Here is a 16,186-nt window from a genome sequence, read left to right on the forward strand (position 1 = left end):
TATCATTTCGCCTGAAAACTTTAAATTAAATTTTGATTCATCAGAGAATAGTATTGCTACTTGATGAGCTCCCGAGTAAATTATAATCGTCTTAGTCGCTCTTCAGTACGGCATCAAACTTGCATATTTAATTCCTGAACCACGCTGAAAACGAATTATCTGGAAACTTTTTTAGTTATGTATCTAACTTTTTGAATCATGCCATGTTGAGGTCGTGTTAATGAGTTCTCAGAGATACACTTTTCTCAAATTTTATTATAATGAAGATGTTAATTTATTGACGTAAAACTTGTTAAAATGTCATTTTGAGATGCACCATTTCTTTTGGCTTTTAATAATAATTACTATTTTTTAATGAAACGAAATATTTGTTTCCAGTCATGCCCCTATGTTTTAGATTCATTGAAATAAGTAGAATTTTAACCGCGACATAACTTTTTGTAAAATTATAAAATGAACATCGTCATAAACAAACGGGATTTTCGTCGCCTATCGCTATAAACTAAGACCAGTCGAATATGTTTCGTCGAAGTGAATAATTTTTATTATTTCACTAAATAAATAATTTCTTAATTAATCTTAATGTAAAAGTAATTTTTTTATATCCAAAATTGTAATTTGAAGTATACGAGATGTTTTTAGAATCCTTAGTCATCATTATCCATCCATTATGTTTTGTTCGACACTCTAGATTAAAGTGAGGTTAGAAATTTGCCATCATATTATTTTAGCGACTCAGTAATTATTAAGTTTCATTGACCGAACAATTTTTTAGTTTTTATGCTACACATTTCGCATATACAAAGAAAGAATTGAGTTATCTTATTTCGTTATACGCTTTTTTTACATCGTTTTATACAACGCGTTGATTCGTACCGATATTTTCTAGCCCAACCGTCTGAATTCCAATCGACAGCACATAATTTTGTGCCCAATAACTTTATGAGAGCTACTATTCAAGAATTCTTACCCGAAGTGCCCGGCCGTATACAAGCGACAAACAATATTGATGAACTCTATTGCATTGTTAAATATTTGTTGGAAGCGTATAAAGTATGCTTGTCTACAGAAATGATTACGAATAATACTTCTTCAGATAATGCATCCACAGAGGAGATGGTGGTAAGGGATGGCGATAATCACGAAACACAACAAGAAAAATTTGATATTGATCAAGAAAATTCAAATGTGATTGAAAATGTTATAGTTGACACTACACCAAATGAAAATGTAGACATGTCACATTTGATGGACGAAAAAAGAAAAGCACACTACAAAATGCAATTGTCCAAAAACATCGATTTAGCAACAATAAATCAATCTAAGTTATCCGATTTACCAGACTTATTCAAAGATGTAATATCTATCTCACAGGATCAAGAGACCCCAATGTCGACTACTTCTATGACCCCTTTTAAACGTAGAAAAACTAATTGTAGCGTTAACTATAATAATTTAGGTGCTGGAATTGCAAGACTTGACATTATTCCAAATAAGATTCGGGCACATATAACGGAGCGGGAATATGCATTAAGAAAACCTTTATCGATGCGAAATTGTTTAAAAATTGTTCCGAAAGACCATACACTCATTAATATTATGCGTAAAATGACGTATAATTTCTTTTCATTGGAAGACATATGGGCAAACGCCGCATTGCCGGGTATGCATCAAATTGTGCCATTTTCTGAAGATCATTCGCAACTAGAAGAGGGTTGTGCTGGACCATCGACAAGCATCAATGTTGCACGCCAACATGTGACGGCGTCATCGATTTCGGGTTTACCTCCAATACAATTGGTGCGATCACACTCGGGCGGCCTATCAATGCAAGTTCTGAATGAGCAATTCAATACACCGGAGGAGATTTCAGATTTGTTGCCACAATACACAGAAACTAGCGGGTACAAACATACAATAATTAAAATATTAATCAATATTATTGATTGCACATAGCATGATTAATGGGTTTTAGCTATGGTTTCACGGTGAATAAAGTTTCAATGGTATTTGATTATATAATCTTCTTCTTAATTGGCGTAGACACCGCTTACACGATTATAGCCGAGTTAACTACACGCCGCCAGTCGTTTCTTCTTTTCGCTACGTGGCGCCAATTGGATATTCCAAGCGTAGCCCGGTCCTTCTCCACCTGATCCTTCCAACGGAGTGGAGGTCTTCCTCTTCCTCTGCTTCCTCCGGCGGGTACTGCGTCGAATACTTTCAGAGCTGGAGTGTTTTCGTCCATTCGGACAACATGACTTAGCCAGCGTAGCCGCTGTCTTTTAATTCGCTGAACTATGTCAATGTCGTCGCATATCTCGTACAGCTCATCGTTCCATCAAATGCGATATTCGCCGTGGCCAACGCCCAAAGGACCATAAATCTTTCGCAGAACTTTTCTCTCGAAAACTCGCACCGTCGACAACGTCCAAGCCTCTGCACCATATAGCAGAATGGGAATTATGAGTGACTTATAGAGTTTGGTTTTTGTTCGTCGAGAGAGGACTTTGCTTCTCAATTGCCTACTCAGTCAGAAGTAGCACCTGTTGGCAAGAGTTATCCTGCGTTGGATTTCCAGACTGACATTGTTGGTGGTGTTTACGATGGTTCCCAAATATACGAAACTATCAACAACTTCAAAGTTATGACTGTCAACAGTGATGTGGGAGCCAAGTCGCGAGTGCGACGACTGTTTGTTTGATGACAGGAGATATTTCGTCTTGCCCTCGTTCACTACCAGACTCATTTGCTTTGCTTCTTTGTCCAGTCTGGAGAAAGCAGAACTGACGGCGCGGGTGTTGAGGTCGATGATATCAATAACATCGGCGTACGCCAGCAGCTGTACACTCTTATAAAAGATTGTACCTGCTCGATTAAGTTCTGCTCAACGTCAGTTTACACAACTGTATTAGTTTTGCGGGGATACCAAATTCAGACATCGCGGCATAAAGGCAGCTCCTTTTCGTGCTGTCGAAAGCAGCTTTGAAATCGACGAAGAGGTGGTGTGTGTCGATTCTCCTTTCAAGGGTCTTTTCCAAGATTTGGCAAAAATCTGGTCGGTTGTTAATTTTCCAGGTCTAAAGCCACACTGATAGAACCAATCAGGTTGTTGACGGTGGGCTTTAATCTTTCACACAATACGCTCGATAGAACCTTATATGCGATGTTGAGGAGGCTTATCCCACGGTAGTTGGCGCAGATTGTGGGGTCTCCCTGTGTGTGGATTGGGCAGAGCACACTTAAATTCCAATCGTTGGGCATGCTTTCGTCCGACCATATTTTGCAAAGTAGCTGATGCATGCTCCTTATTACTTCTTCGCCGCCGTGTTTGAATAGCTCGGCCGGTAATCCATCGGCCCCCGCTGCTTTGTTTGTTCTTCAGACGGGTAATTGCTGTTCGAACTTCTTCATGGTCGGGCAATGGAACGTCTGCTCCATCGTCATCGATTGGGGAATCGGGTTCGCCTTCTCCTGGCATTGTGTGTTCACTGCCATTCAGCAGGCTGAAGAAGTGTTCCTTCCATAATTTAAGTATGCTCTGGGCATCGGTCACTAGATCACTTTTGAGGGTTCTACAAGAGTATGCTCCGTCTTCAAACCTTTAGTTAGCCGCCACATCTTTTCGTAGAATTTTCGAGCATTACCCCTGTCGGCCAGCTTATCAAGCTCTTCATACTCACCTCTTTCTTTTTCTGTCTGCAAATGCGTCTCGCTTCCCTCTTCAACTCTCGGTATCTACCCCATGTAATGTTGCGAGGTAGACAGTCTGTTTTCTCTCCGCTGCGACACGGCACCCCTCGTCGTACCAGCTGTTCTTTTGCATTTTTCGAAAACCAATGTTTTCGATTGCAGCTGTACGTAAGGAGTTTGAAATGCCGTCCCAACATTCCCTTATACCGAGTGCTCTCAGAGAGCAGGAGTGCCAGTCGAGTAGAAAATCGTTCGGCTATCTGTTGTAATTGCAGCTTCTCGACGTCGAACCTTCCTTGTGTTTGTTGGCGTGCGTTTTATGCTACACAGAGGCGGGTGCGAATCTTGGCTGCAACAAGATAGTGGTCCAAGTCGATGTTAGGACCTCGGAGCGCGCGCACATCTAAAACACTGAAGACGTGTCTTCCGTCTATCACAACATGATCGATCTGGTTGGTGATTTTTCGATCCGGAGACAGCCAGGTGGCTTGATGAATCTTCTTATGCTGGAACCTAGTACTACAGATAACCATATTTCGGGCCCCGGCGAAGTCGATCAGCCTCAACCCATTTGGGGATGTTTTCTCGTGGAGGCTGAATTTACCGACCGTAGTGCCAAAGATAGCTTCTTTGCCCACCCTGGCGTTAAAGCCGCCAAGCATGATTTTGACATCGTGGCGGTTGCAGCGCTCATAGGTGTGCTCCAAGCGCTCATAGAAGGCATCCTTGATCACATCGTCCTTCTCTTTCGTCGGGGCGTGGGCGCAAATCAGCGATATGTTGAAGAACCTCGCTTTGATGCGGATTGTGCTAGACGTTCATTCACCGGAGTGAATGATAGTACTTGGCGATGGAGTCTCTCTCCCACCACGAATCCCACACCAAACTTGCGCTCCTTTATATGGTCACTGTAGTAAATATCACAAGGACCTACTCGTCTCAGTCCTTGTCCCGTCCATCGCATTTCTTGGACGGCGGTGATGTCAGCCTTTATTTTCACGAGGACATCAACCAGCTGGGCAGCGGCACCTTCCCAATTAAGGGACCGGACATTCCAGGTGCAGTAGTCCTTATTTTGTTTGCCTTGGTCGTCATCAAAAGGGGGGTCACACACAACCCTATATAGGGGATGTTTCGCCTTCTCACTTTAGCTTTCCTTCAAACGGATGTTCTTAGGCTACCCAGAGGATACTTGGTCAAAGACCGGAAGTCGTGAGCTGCTTGAGCCATATGTAAAAGAATCGTTTCTGGCCACTCCCAAGTGAATGGCGATCAGAGAATTTTCCTCACTTGCGTGAACTTCTACACCACCACATCCTCCATTATATAGTCACTTTCTGACTCAACAAAGCTCTATTCTTATCAAAGATCTATTGTTCCCGGGAGAATTATCTCTCTTCCTTCACTCAGTTTACCGAGACATATTCTAGTTAGAACAATTTCTTCCCTTAAATGGCCACCATTACGGTTACTACACTAGTTGTTTTGATAATATGCCTTACTTCAGTTGTATAAATTTCTCCTTTATTAATCAAGCTGTGCAAAACTAGCATTCACTTCACTTGCAATCATGTATCATGCTTGTAACGTATATTTCAGTTTTTTGGATTTAATGTATGCATTTTTTTTTTTTTATAATTTTTGCAAATTACGTCAGTGAACAGGAACAGAGTGACATTTTGCCTGAATCATCGACAGACATTACGTTTCTCACCCCGTATCCGACAACAACCTCCGCAGGAATATTATCACGCTCGGATGAGGATCAGTTAAAAAGTGTTAAAAAAATTAAGCTTATTTCAGGCCCTTTATTGGCCCAACGCACAGAACCATCAACATCTAGAACTGGAACTTTACCATCAATACGAGAAGAAGAATTCCGACGAACATTGATAAGGAGGACTGTTCGCAACAGCGATATCTCTTCGACGCCGTTACGTCCCTTAGACGGTATAGCTTTGGAAGGGAGGGAATTACCGCATTTTCAAAGTCATGCAAATGAGGGCAGCACCGAACTCCTCATCAGTGGTGGTAATATACAAAGCACAGAAGCTGGTATAGTCTCGGTAGTAAATCAAGATGTGCAAACATCTGCGATTGGGGTCACTAAGGCTTTTGAATCAGTTGAACAAACGACTATAATTCAATCATCACAACACCAAAAGGTTGTTGAAAGAAAAAATTTGCCATCAGGATCATTTGTACTTGTCCAAATACCTGAGGAGTTAGACACTTTAAATGAACCCCGGAATTGGTTGGAAGTACTACGTGAACGGCAAGTGGATCTACAATATAATAAATTTGGAATTTTACCAAAAAAACGCAAAAGATGCCATAAGCGCCGAGCCCCGCAGAACTTAAAATTAACACGAGCATGTGATTTTCATGTGAGTTATCAAACCAATATTACTGAAGTACTTCAGGCTTTATCGCCATTGCCCAGTCAGTTACCAGTGCCACTAGAATCGACGGCGGACGTCACACATATCCGCAATTTGAATAATGTACACGAAACACAACTTACAGTTGTAGAGCAGCCATCTTACGAACAATTTGTATATGAGCACATCGAGTCGATTTCGACTATCATGGATAACCTAGTTGAATGGCAGAGTGTGTTAAAAGCTTGCAATCGAAATAGTGAAAAAAATACATCAACTGTATTACTGCCCGCATATTATGCCTACGACGTGGAGACCCTTCTAAAAGCTGACATAGCACGCTTGCAGCTCAAAATGAATCTATTGCAAGAGATTATTCGCAATGTGTCGTTTAATGTGATGAAGAGTCGTTTATTGAAAAACAGAAGCCTTGCTGCGGTTGCATTCAATTTTTTAATAGAACTCGAATCTGCCGGGATTATACGAATAAAGGAGCATGGGCATTGGGTGGAATTAATTTAACTTTACGCTCATAGTGCGCACTTTTTACGTTTAGTCAGTATTTTTTTTTAATGATGAATGATGCGCAACCGTAGAAGTAAATACCTAAATATAATAGACACATCAGTAATTGTGCGTGTGTCTATCAATGTTGAATATGTACACTTAAGATCAAATATGTCCCGAACTGCTGCCCTGTCAACTGATTGTTTACGACAAAAATGAACAACGAGTTTGCTTGCGTGCTTGTGTTTTCAATGGAATTACGGCTAGGAGAATGTTTCGTTGATGTGTCTTTCTGTCTGCGAAGCTGAAAAATCCTCTTTGGGGGAACGCACCATGAGTCCATTGACGCAATAGATAAAAATCGCCAGACAATCTATTTGAGTGGTAATATCCAAATTCACACGAATATAAAAATGTGTTTGTAGATCTCTTTATCCATGCGGTGTACGTGCGTAGTTTAAAACCATCGGTCTGGGTTATATTTTATCTTAAGTGAATCCACTAGCTTTAACTTGATCTCTTATGAGTCTAATCGATCTTAGATATCGCTGCTGACTCATATTCGTACAATTAAACAATCAATATTAGGTCAATAAATGAAAGCATTTTTGGTATCAATATGCGATTTCCGAATATAAAATGTTCATCCGAACTTTTTGAACTGTTGACTCTTTAGGTCGTTGTATTTTTGCTGCAGTTGGATAAAATGGGTCCCATTGCAGCATCTGTATGGGTATTTTAGGATTAATAGCTTCGTATTATTGACAACATAATTTCCTTTTCCGCTATTGTTATATCGTTCTTAATATCAAAAGTTTAAATTAATTGGTTTGTTAGTTTATAACAATATATAACTTCATCACTTAGAAACTAATGAAATATCGCAGTATACACGTATCTGTGTCGCAAGTAGAGTTGAATATGCGTTCAATAATATGCGTCCACTATTAAAATTTTGCCTTATTTATTTTATTTAACTATGTTGAAGTCTGTTAATATATATGTACTAAATGAATGTGTACATTATATATGATTCGGAATATTTTCCATCGCTAGCCACAATTTTTTCCCATATTTGTGACTACTTCTGAATTTTTTTTCTTTTGACGCGATCCAATTTTTGGCTTCTTCTTAAGAACGAAAGTGCTATTCGGCCAGGTTATGCGTCAAAGTTTCCAGGTATTATATGTTTTCACGACCTTGGCAACATGTAGCCGAGCGTTGTCTTGTCGAGTTTTTCCGAGTATTGCAGACTCAAACCTAATAGTTGTGTCCGATAGAGGACTCCTGTAATGGTTTCGACTGGTTGCAAGAGTTCATAGTCCTCTACGCCGAACCGATCAAGCTTTTTACGGGTGCGCACGTTCCTTGCCTTCCATGTTATATTAGCCATTTGTGAACTATTCTCGACACGTTCCTTGACTAATACAACGTTCACCATAAGTTTCTACAATCTTTTGACGAGCCTGAGCATTTTTTCGAATGAAAAGCAAAAGGCAACACTTTCGCAAATGACCCTTGCCACTCACGAACAATAAGCATTGTACTTATAAAGAACCAAGATTTGGTAACTGTTGACTCAATCAATTTGCCTATAAGAAAACGGTGGTTTTTTTCTGTACGTCTGATAATATAATTGCTGAATTTCAATGTTGGTTATTCTAACTTCGGAGCAAAGTTTTAGTTCGATAATACATATACTTAAAGCCAACAAGCTTTTTAGAATCGATTTTTTTTTTATTTATTGTCCTTAGGACCTTAGTTTTATTTTATATTTAAAAATACCTAACACTCGTGTTTAAAGAAAATGGAAATCGCGTTGGTGGCGGTTTTCGTGGTGGTCGCGGCGGTCGTGGTTTCGGTGGACGTGGCGGCCGTGGACGAAATGGTTTTGGTGGCGATCGTAATGGTTTCAATGGCGATAGAGATTACAACGATACTGGTTTCAACAATAATAAGGGAGAGAATGAAGGCGAGCAGAAACAACGAGAGTTCTACATACCTCCGGAACCCACCGACAATGAAGATGAAATATTTAATAGTGGAATTTCATCGGGAATAAATTTCTCCAAATATGACAACATTCCAGTTAGGGTAAGCAACTAATTTCTTTGAGCACTAAATATACTTGTATTAATGACATTTGAACATTTTCTTCTCTGCTTAGGTTTCGGGCGAAAACGCTCCACCACCTTTACTGACGTTTGAAAATGCAGGCTTGCGAGACATAATCATGAATAACGTGCGAAAGTCGGGTTATACTATACCGACGCCTATTCAGAAAACCGCTATACCGGTAGTAATGGATGGTCGAGATTTAATGGCATGTGCCCAAACAGGATCGGGAAAAACGGTGAGTGTAAATGGAATTGTACAATTTGCATATGCAGTCATGGTCAGAGAAATAGTAGTCTTTGAGCATGTAATAAAACTATGTTTATTATTGAAATAGATAAAAATGAGGAATGCGTAAGTTATGTACAAACAATTAAAATAGTTTTTTCAATAGTTAAGAAAATTTATTAGATTTGTTTTAGGGTTTGTCAGGAAAGTAATAACACTGGGTCGATTTAAAAAAAAAAATATATTGAACCAATCGTTACAATTCTTTAAAAATTTTCAAAATAGGCTCCTTCTGTGTCGATGGAGCGCTGCCAATGCGATTTACATAACTCGTCACCAGTGATTACGTTATTCAAAAATTGGCGGTCACTTTTACACATGTTAAAATTTTCTTGGCACACTCCCACTTGCCGCAATTTTTGGTCGTCAGTGAGCTTTTTTTGGGACCATCTTCGCGCACACCATTTTCAAGTGCTCCGCCACAATGTCATGAACCACACATTTTGATAAATTTAACATCTGGGCGATTAAACGAATATTTAGTCAACGGCCTGAGTTCAAAACTTTGCGCTCACGAGTCAGATTGTCGGTGTTTGTCGAAGTCGCAGGTCTCCCAGCACGGTCTTCATCGGCAACATCTTCCCGGTCCTTCAAAAAGGCCTGGTGCCACCGAAACACAGCACTTCTTGCTATAGCAGCATCTGGGTAAGCCTGCTTGATCGTACCAATCGTCTCTGTCGCAGATTTACCGAGTTTCACACAGAATTTAGTCGCGTACCTCTGCTCTAACGAACGCTGCATTTTCGGCTTGTAACACTCACAGAAACTGCTTGTTCGTTAGCTAGGAACGCGCACTACTGAATCCAGTCAGAAGAAAATCAGTCCTATTACTTTCCGGACAAACCCTGTAAGTGTTATAGCTTTCCAGCACTCACAACTTTAATACTTTGTTCTGTCTTTACAATTTTTCGAAAATGCTTGACATTGTCGTGGCAAATTATACACTAATGTGACACATACTTAGTGGAACCGTGAGTAGTGAGCCAATTATTATATGCGTGTTTTGGATCATTGTCCAAATTAAATATTCATTACCAAAGTTCAGCCGTGTTCTTGTGTTTCTTTTGGACAGAAATAGTTTTTTTTTCAATTCTTTCGTCTACTAGATGCGCTGAACCCAAATTTCTTATTTATTTCAGCCATTATATCTCGGGATATTTTAAAGGATTAGGTGCTTTTTCTCATGATAGCTCTTCCAGCATGCATGTTGTTAAGTGGTGCAGAAACTTTGCAGATTTTTTTTATTTCAGAAAATTAGGATCACTTTTAACAAAATTTATGGAACTATTTAGCATTACTGTTATAAGTTGTGGAAGTCAAGACAGACATTAACTAACGTAGGAAATTATTGCCATGCACTTATTCGATAAAACTAAAAACTGATTTGAATAATTTGTTTTTAAAGTGTGCAGAAATAGCACTCTTCAAGACTGCATGTCTACAATATATTTACTATTATTGGTTTTCACATATATTTTTTTTATTTCTAATCACAGGCTGCATTTTTGCTTCCTATCATTAATGGTATCTTAGGAGAGAGTTGTGATTTGTCAATCGGAAAACCGCAGGCGGTTATTGTTTCTCCAACTCGTGAATTGGCGATCCAGATTTTTTCCGAAGCTCGAAAGTTTGCATTAGGTTCTTATTTGAAAATCAGCATAGTCTATGGTGGCACCTCAAGCAAATATCAAGGCGAAAACATTGCCAAAGGCTGCCATATCTTGATATGCACTCCTGGTCGTTTGTTAGACTTTGTCGAAAAGGGTTTTATTACATTTGAAGAGACACGCTACGTTGTGCTGGACGAAGCCGATCGTATGATGGATATGGGTTTTAAAGACAATGTTAATACCCTTATGAATCATCCGACAATGCGCCCCATGGATGAACGTCAGAATTTAATGTTTTCTGCAACATTCCCTGAGGAAATACAACGTTTAGCTGGTGCTTATTTATCAAACTATATATTCATCACCATTGGTGTGGTAGGTGGGGCATGCTCTGATGTTACACAAGAGATTTTTGAAGTTAAAAAGTTTCAAAAACGTTCCAAACTAATGGTAAATTGTATTACTGTTTGTATTTGTACAGACATTTTGTAAAATGAACTACGATTATTCATTTGATTAGGAATTACTGAGTGAAAGCAGCGATGGAACCATTGTCTTTGTTGAGACAAAGCGCGGTGCAGATTTTCTAGCTTCTTTACTTTCCGAAACTGAGTTTCCTACGACTTCAATTCATGGCGACAGATTGCAGCGTCAACGAGAAATGGCTTTAGCTGACTTCAAGTCCGGGAAAATGAAGGTCCTAATAGCGACTTCAGTCGCCGCTCGTGGTCTCGGTAAGTATGCAAGCTTTGATTATCCGATTTTGTTTCCGGCTGTTACAAGTTGCATTTTTTGCGTTAGATATAAAAAATGTTAAACATGTCATCAACTACGATCTTCCGAATTCCGTCGATGAATATGTTCATCGTATCGGGCGCACAGGTCGCGTCGGTAATAACGGACGCGCTACTAGCTTCTTTGATCCAGATCAGGACACGGCCATAGCAAGCGATTTGGTGAAAATACTGGAAGGCGCCTCACAAGAAGTGCCCCAATTTCTTCGATCATGCTCGGGTGGGGGCGGTGGTGGATTTAGTAATACACAAAGCAAATTCGGTGGTCGCGACGTACGAAAAAATGTGCAGCAGGTATGTTTAATTTAATCTACACTAATTTTAGGAAATATTATTATTAAATAAGTAGTGATGGAGGTATGAACTGTCACCAATGGTCCTTTGTGCTCTCTCTTCTACCACAAAGGCTCATATGGGCCCTGCCCCTTTAAAAGTAAATTCAAAAATCGTTGTGTGTGCTCTCTGTTTGGACTCCCGAGGCTTTATTTCTGTCTCTACAGATTGCTTCGCAATCCAGTTCCTTGAATCAACACAATCGACTATGAAATTATTATATAGGTAGATCTTATGCCTGCTGTGATAGCCACTGCAGATCGGGGAAGTTCATCCGCCTTTTCATTACCAGCAATGTCTATATGACAAGATCGTTTTGAGTACTGCTTGACTCTCGCTGATCATAGCATACCGATAGTTACGCTGGAGGTTTATCTCTGCACACTGAATTATTGCAAATACCAGTCTGAAAACTCTCGGGGAGCTGCTCATGGGCATGAAGACATGGTTAAATGCGTGGATTTGGAATTTATGCTTGCTTGTCACGCCCATTATAATAAAATTTGTTAAAATTTAATCCTAATTTAATAAGTAATTGCCAAACATTTCTTTAAAGTCGTAGCTAATCAAAAACGGTCGCAACGGCCGACTTCCACGAATCGGACGCTTCTTGCTTTTTTCGACTTACGCTGGTGATCGAAAGCAACAGTGACAAAAATCAAAAGTAGCAAAAAGTCGAATGCATTACTTTTCGCGACTGTGACTGCCGACGACTGTCGAAAATTGTCGATAGCTGCTGCGGCAACTTATGTATACGATCGAAAGCTACAGCAAAGCAGAAAGCAGATAAACGAATAACGGCGACTTATGCTGATTTCTGATTTTCGTAGCTGTTTGATTTTTGCGCCAGTCAAAGCATGCGACTTCTGATTTTTTCAGAAGCAGTAGCAGAAGCAAGATCATATGATCTGAAACTTGCCGCAGTTTTTTAAACGCTGCTAAAAACGTGTCGTATACTCCAGATTACAATTTAGGCTATAAAAAAATTACTTAAATATAAAGGCCTTCTATATAAAAAAAGGACTAAAGCCGTTACAATTTGCTCGGGAACACATCAACTGGTGAAACAATGGAAAATAATACTTTTATCTGATAAATCAAAATTTATTTTGAAATATTCAGACGGAATGAGAAGAAAATAAGAAGTTCGATTCATATCCAAGAATATCCTTGAGAACGTGATGCTTCCCCATGCAGTGTGGAATATGCAACTTTCTTGGTCGCTTCAATACAACAAGGACCTAAAGCATACGTCGAAACCAGTGCCAAATCGGTTCGTAGCTCAAAATATTAATGTCCTAAAGTGGCAAGCTCAATCGCCGGATCTCAATTCTATTGAGAACTTTTGGTATATAACAAATAGAAGGTTAGACAGAGAAGGAGTGAATGGAGATAAAAACAAATTGTTCGAAGCTGCAAAACAACCATGATTAAGAATTCCACAAGTATTGAATATGTTTAATCAAATAATTTATACGGTTTTGTATGTTTTCATAAACCAAGTAGTTATTCTTCAAATCTGACTGATTTGCTTATATTTAAAATGATAATTGCGAGAATAGGAGATGATAATGTAATTCTGTGGTATGAGTCCAATATGTTTTGTCCGACACTGTAGGCACATACAACTAATTGCTAGTAAGATTAAAACAAATATACAAATTCATATTTCCTATATAGCAGCTAGAAAAGTTATACGTTAACCTAAACATCTAGTATTCTAGAAATTTAATAATCAGCTAGAAATTATTTTGAAAGTGATATATGGGCACGATAGCTTTATGCTTGGGGTCGTTATCGGGAAAAAAAATAAATTCGTCATCCATTTCCATTGACTCTAAACGTAGAGTGAATCAGGTCCGATAAGACATCGCTGCCGATTGGAAGTTTCACCACGACAAAGCCTCGGCTCACACCGCCTTTCTTGTGAACAGCTACTTAACCAAAGCCGACATCCCAACGCTTCCGCAGTCGCAGCCACCCTACAGCCCAGATGTGGCCCCCCGGACTTTTTTTTGTTTCCTTGCCTGAAAAAGCAGATGAAAGGCAAGCATTCTGGGATGACAGAGGTGATCCAAGCAGCACGTACCTCGGCTCTCAAGGCTCTTCCGGAAAATGCCTTCTGTGACGCCTTCAATTCTTGGAAATCGAGGTGGAAGCGCTTGTATGGATTGTTCGAAAGAAATGTAAAAAAAAATACAATAGTGATGCTTCGAAACACGTTTATGACATCGTGATAAGTGGTTAATCGTGGATTAACGTGTATGAACCCAAAAGTTACATTAATTGGCTTCATGGGTGTTTCTAGATGAGCTAAACAACAAAAGTTGTTCGCGTACGAAGCAGTTTCAAGCACATCGACTGAAACAACTGCAATTTTGAGTGTGCAAAACATCGACCTATAATATAGTCCTGACTTAGCACCGAATGACTTCTTTTTATTCCCGTGCGGAAGAAATAAACTAAGAGGTCATCGTTTTTCGGCTCGTGAAGAGATGCAGTTGATGCGTTCAGAACGCATGTTTTTTAAACACCTCAATAAGAATGACAAAAGTGCTTGTTTAAAGTTCTGCCGAATTGTGCAGCATACACAGTTCTAGTTACAAAATTAATATATTTCATTTCACTAAAATTATTAACAAAAACTCGTCTATTTTCTCATTATATCTACATATATATACAGTGTCGGACAAAACATATTGGACTGATGGCTATTATTGCTTAAAACTTGACGTATACTCCAAATTACAATTTTAGATATAAAAAAAAGTACTTAAATATAAAGGGATATTGTTTATTTAGTGAAACCATGAAAAACCTTGTAAATTTTTTTAATATTTTTAATTTTATACGAAAAAAATTACAAGTACCCAATATTCACCGCGACAAAACATATTGGACTAGTCGCAGTTTTTCGTGATAACTGTCGAAAATCCCGTTATTTTCTGACGATTTTGCATTCTTTGCGCAAATTAAACAACGACATAAAAATTCAACATCATTTTAGTTGCACCAAGTATCTTCACATAAAAGGTTGTGACGCGATAAAAATTTTACTTTCTTCGAAGAAATTAATAACAAAAAGTGGCCATGGCTGGATATAACATTCAATTCAATTAAAACAATTAATTATTAAAGACTACAAGAATGGATTATCACAAAAAAACATTTGTAACAAATTTGATGTGAATAAATCAACAGTGAGCTTTATTACAAAGAAATTTAGGGACAGTGGATCTGTGAAAACTTCCAATCGTGGAGGACGACCCAAAGCTACAACACGATATGACGATTCTAGAATACTTAGAGAACTAAAAAAGTTTCCTGATAAGTCGGCAGCGAGTGTGGTTTAAGGCTTTAAATTTGAAAGTTAGCAGCCGTACAGTACAAAGAAGAGCGTGTGCAGGTGGGCTGACAAGTTATAGGGCAGCTAAAAAACCTTTTATATCAAAAAAAATCGAATAAAACGATTACAATTTGCTCGGGAACACATAAAATGGTCAGTGAAACGATGGAAAACAATACTTTTCTCAGATGAATCAAAATTTAATATGAAATATTCAAACGGAATGAGAAGAGTTCGCCGACCAAAAAATAAGAGGCTGGATCCCCGATACTGCCAAGGCACGGTTAAGCATGGAGGAGGTGGCATTATGGTATGGGGATGTTTTTCCGGGTTTGGTATTGGACCTCTTCAGCGAATCAATGGTATTATGGATCGATTCATGTACAAGGATATCCTTGAGAACGTGATGCTTCCCCATGCCGATTGGAATATGCCACTTTCATGGTCGTTTCAACACGACAAAGACCCAAAGCACACGTAGAAACTAGTGGGAAATTGGACCGTAGCTCAAAATATTAATGTCCTAAAGTGGCCAGCTCAATCGCCGGATCTCAATCCCATTGAGAATCTTTGGGAGATAATAAATAGAAGGATAGACAGAGAAGGAGTGAATGGAGATATAAACAAATTCTTCGAAGTTGCAAAACAAGCCTGGTTAAGCACTCCACAAGAAGTTATTAACAATCTAATAGCTTCTATGCCAAATAGATTCAGAGAAGTAATTAAAAATAATGGTTATGCTACAAAATATTAAATAACAATAATTATTCCAATATGTTTTGTCGCACTGAATATTGAATATGTTTAATTTTTTTCGTATAAAATGGCATGGAGTCAAATAATTTCTACGGTTTTGTATGTTTTCATAAAATAAATAGTTATTCTTCATATATGAGTGATTTGTCTATATTTAAAATGATAATTGCGAGAATAGGGAACGATAATGTAATTCGTAAGTATGAGTCCAATATGTTTTGTCCGACACTGTACATATATAAAAGAAAGTTAGTTACACTATTTATAACTCAAGAACGGCTGAACCGATTTGGTTGAAAATTGGTGGGGAGGTAGTTTAGAACCAGGGTAAGGACATAGTAGGATGCCTTTCATCTCTTTATG

The 16,186-nt window shown here is 38.8% G+C and overlaps 1 protein-coding gene across 9 annotated transcripts in view; it reads left to right on the forward strand.

Moving 5' to 3' along the window:
- Positions 1-16,186, forward strand: part of LOC126753433 (ATP-dependent RNA helicase vasa) — a 49,776-nt gene that overhangs the window by 29,416 nt on the left and 4,174 nt on the right. For 8 of the 9 annotated variants that reach the window (XM_050464894.1, XM_050464897.1, XM_050464893.1 and 5 more), the window contains 2 exons: positions 890-1,904; positions 5,351-8,379. In XM_050464894.1, coding sequence (XP_050320851.1) covers positions 890-1,904; positions 5,351-6,596 — 2,261 coding nt within the window. In that variant the 3' untranslated portion in view covers positions 6,597-8,379. The other variant, XM_050464898.1, reaches the window with a different exon arrangement.

Source organism: Bactrocera neohumeralis, chromosome 3 (assembly GCF_024586455.1).
Source record: "Bactrocera neohumeralis isolate Rockhampton chromosome 3, APGP_CSIRO_Bneo_wtdbg2-racon-allhic-juicebox.fasta_v2, whole genome shotgun sequence".
NCBI classification, from domain to species: Eukaryota; Metazoa; Arthropoda; class Insecta; order Diptera; family Tephritidae; genus Bactrocera; species Bactrocera neohumeralis.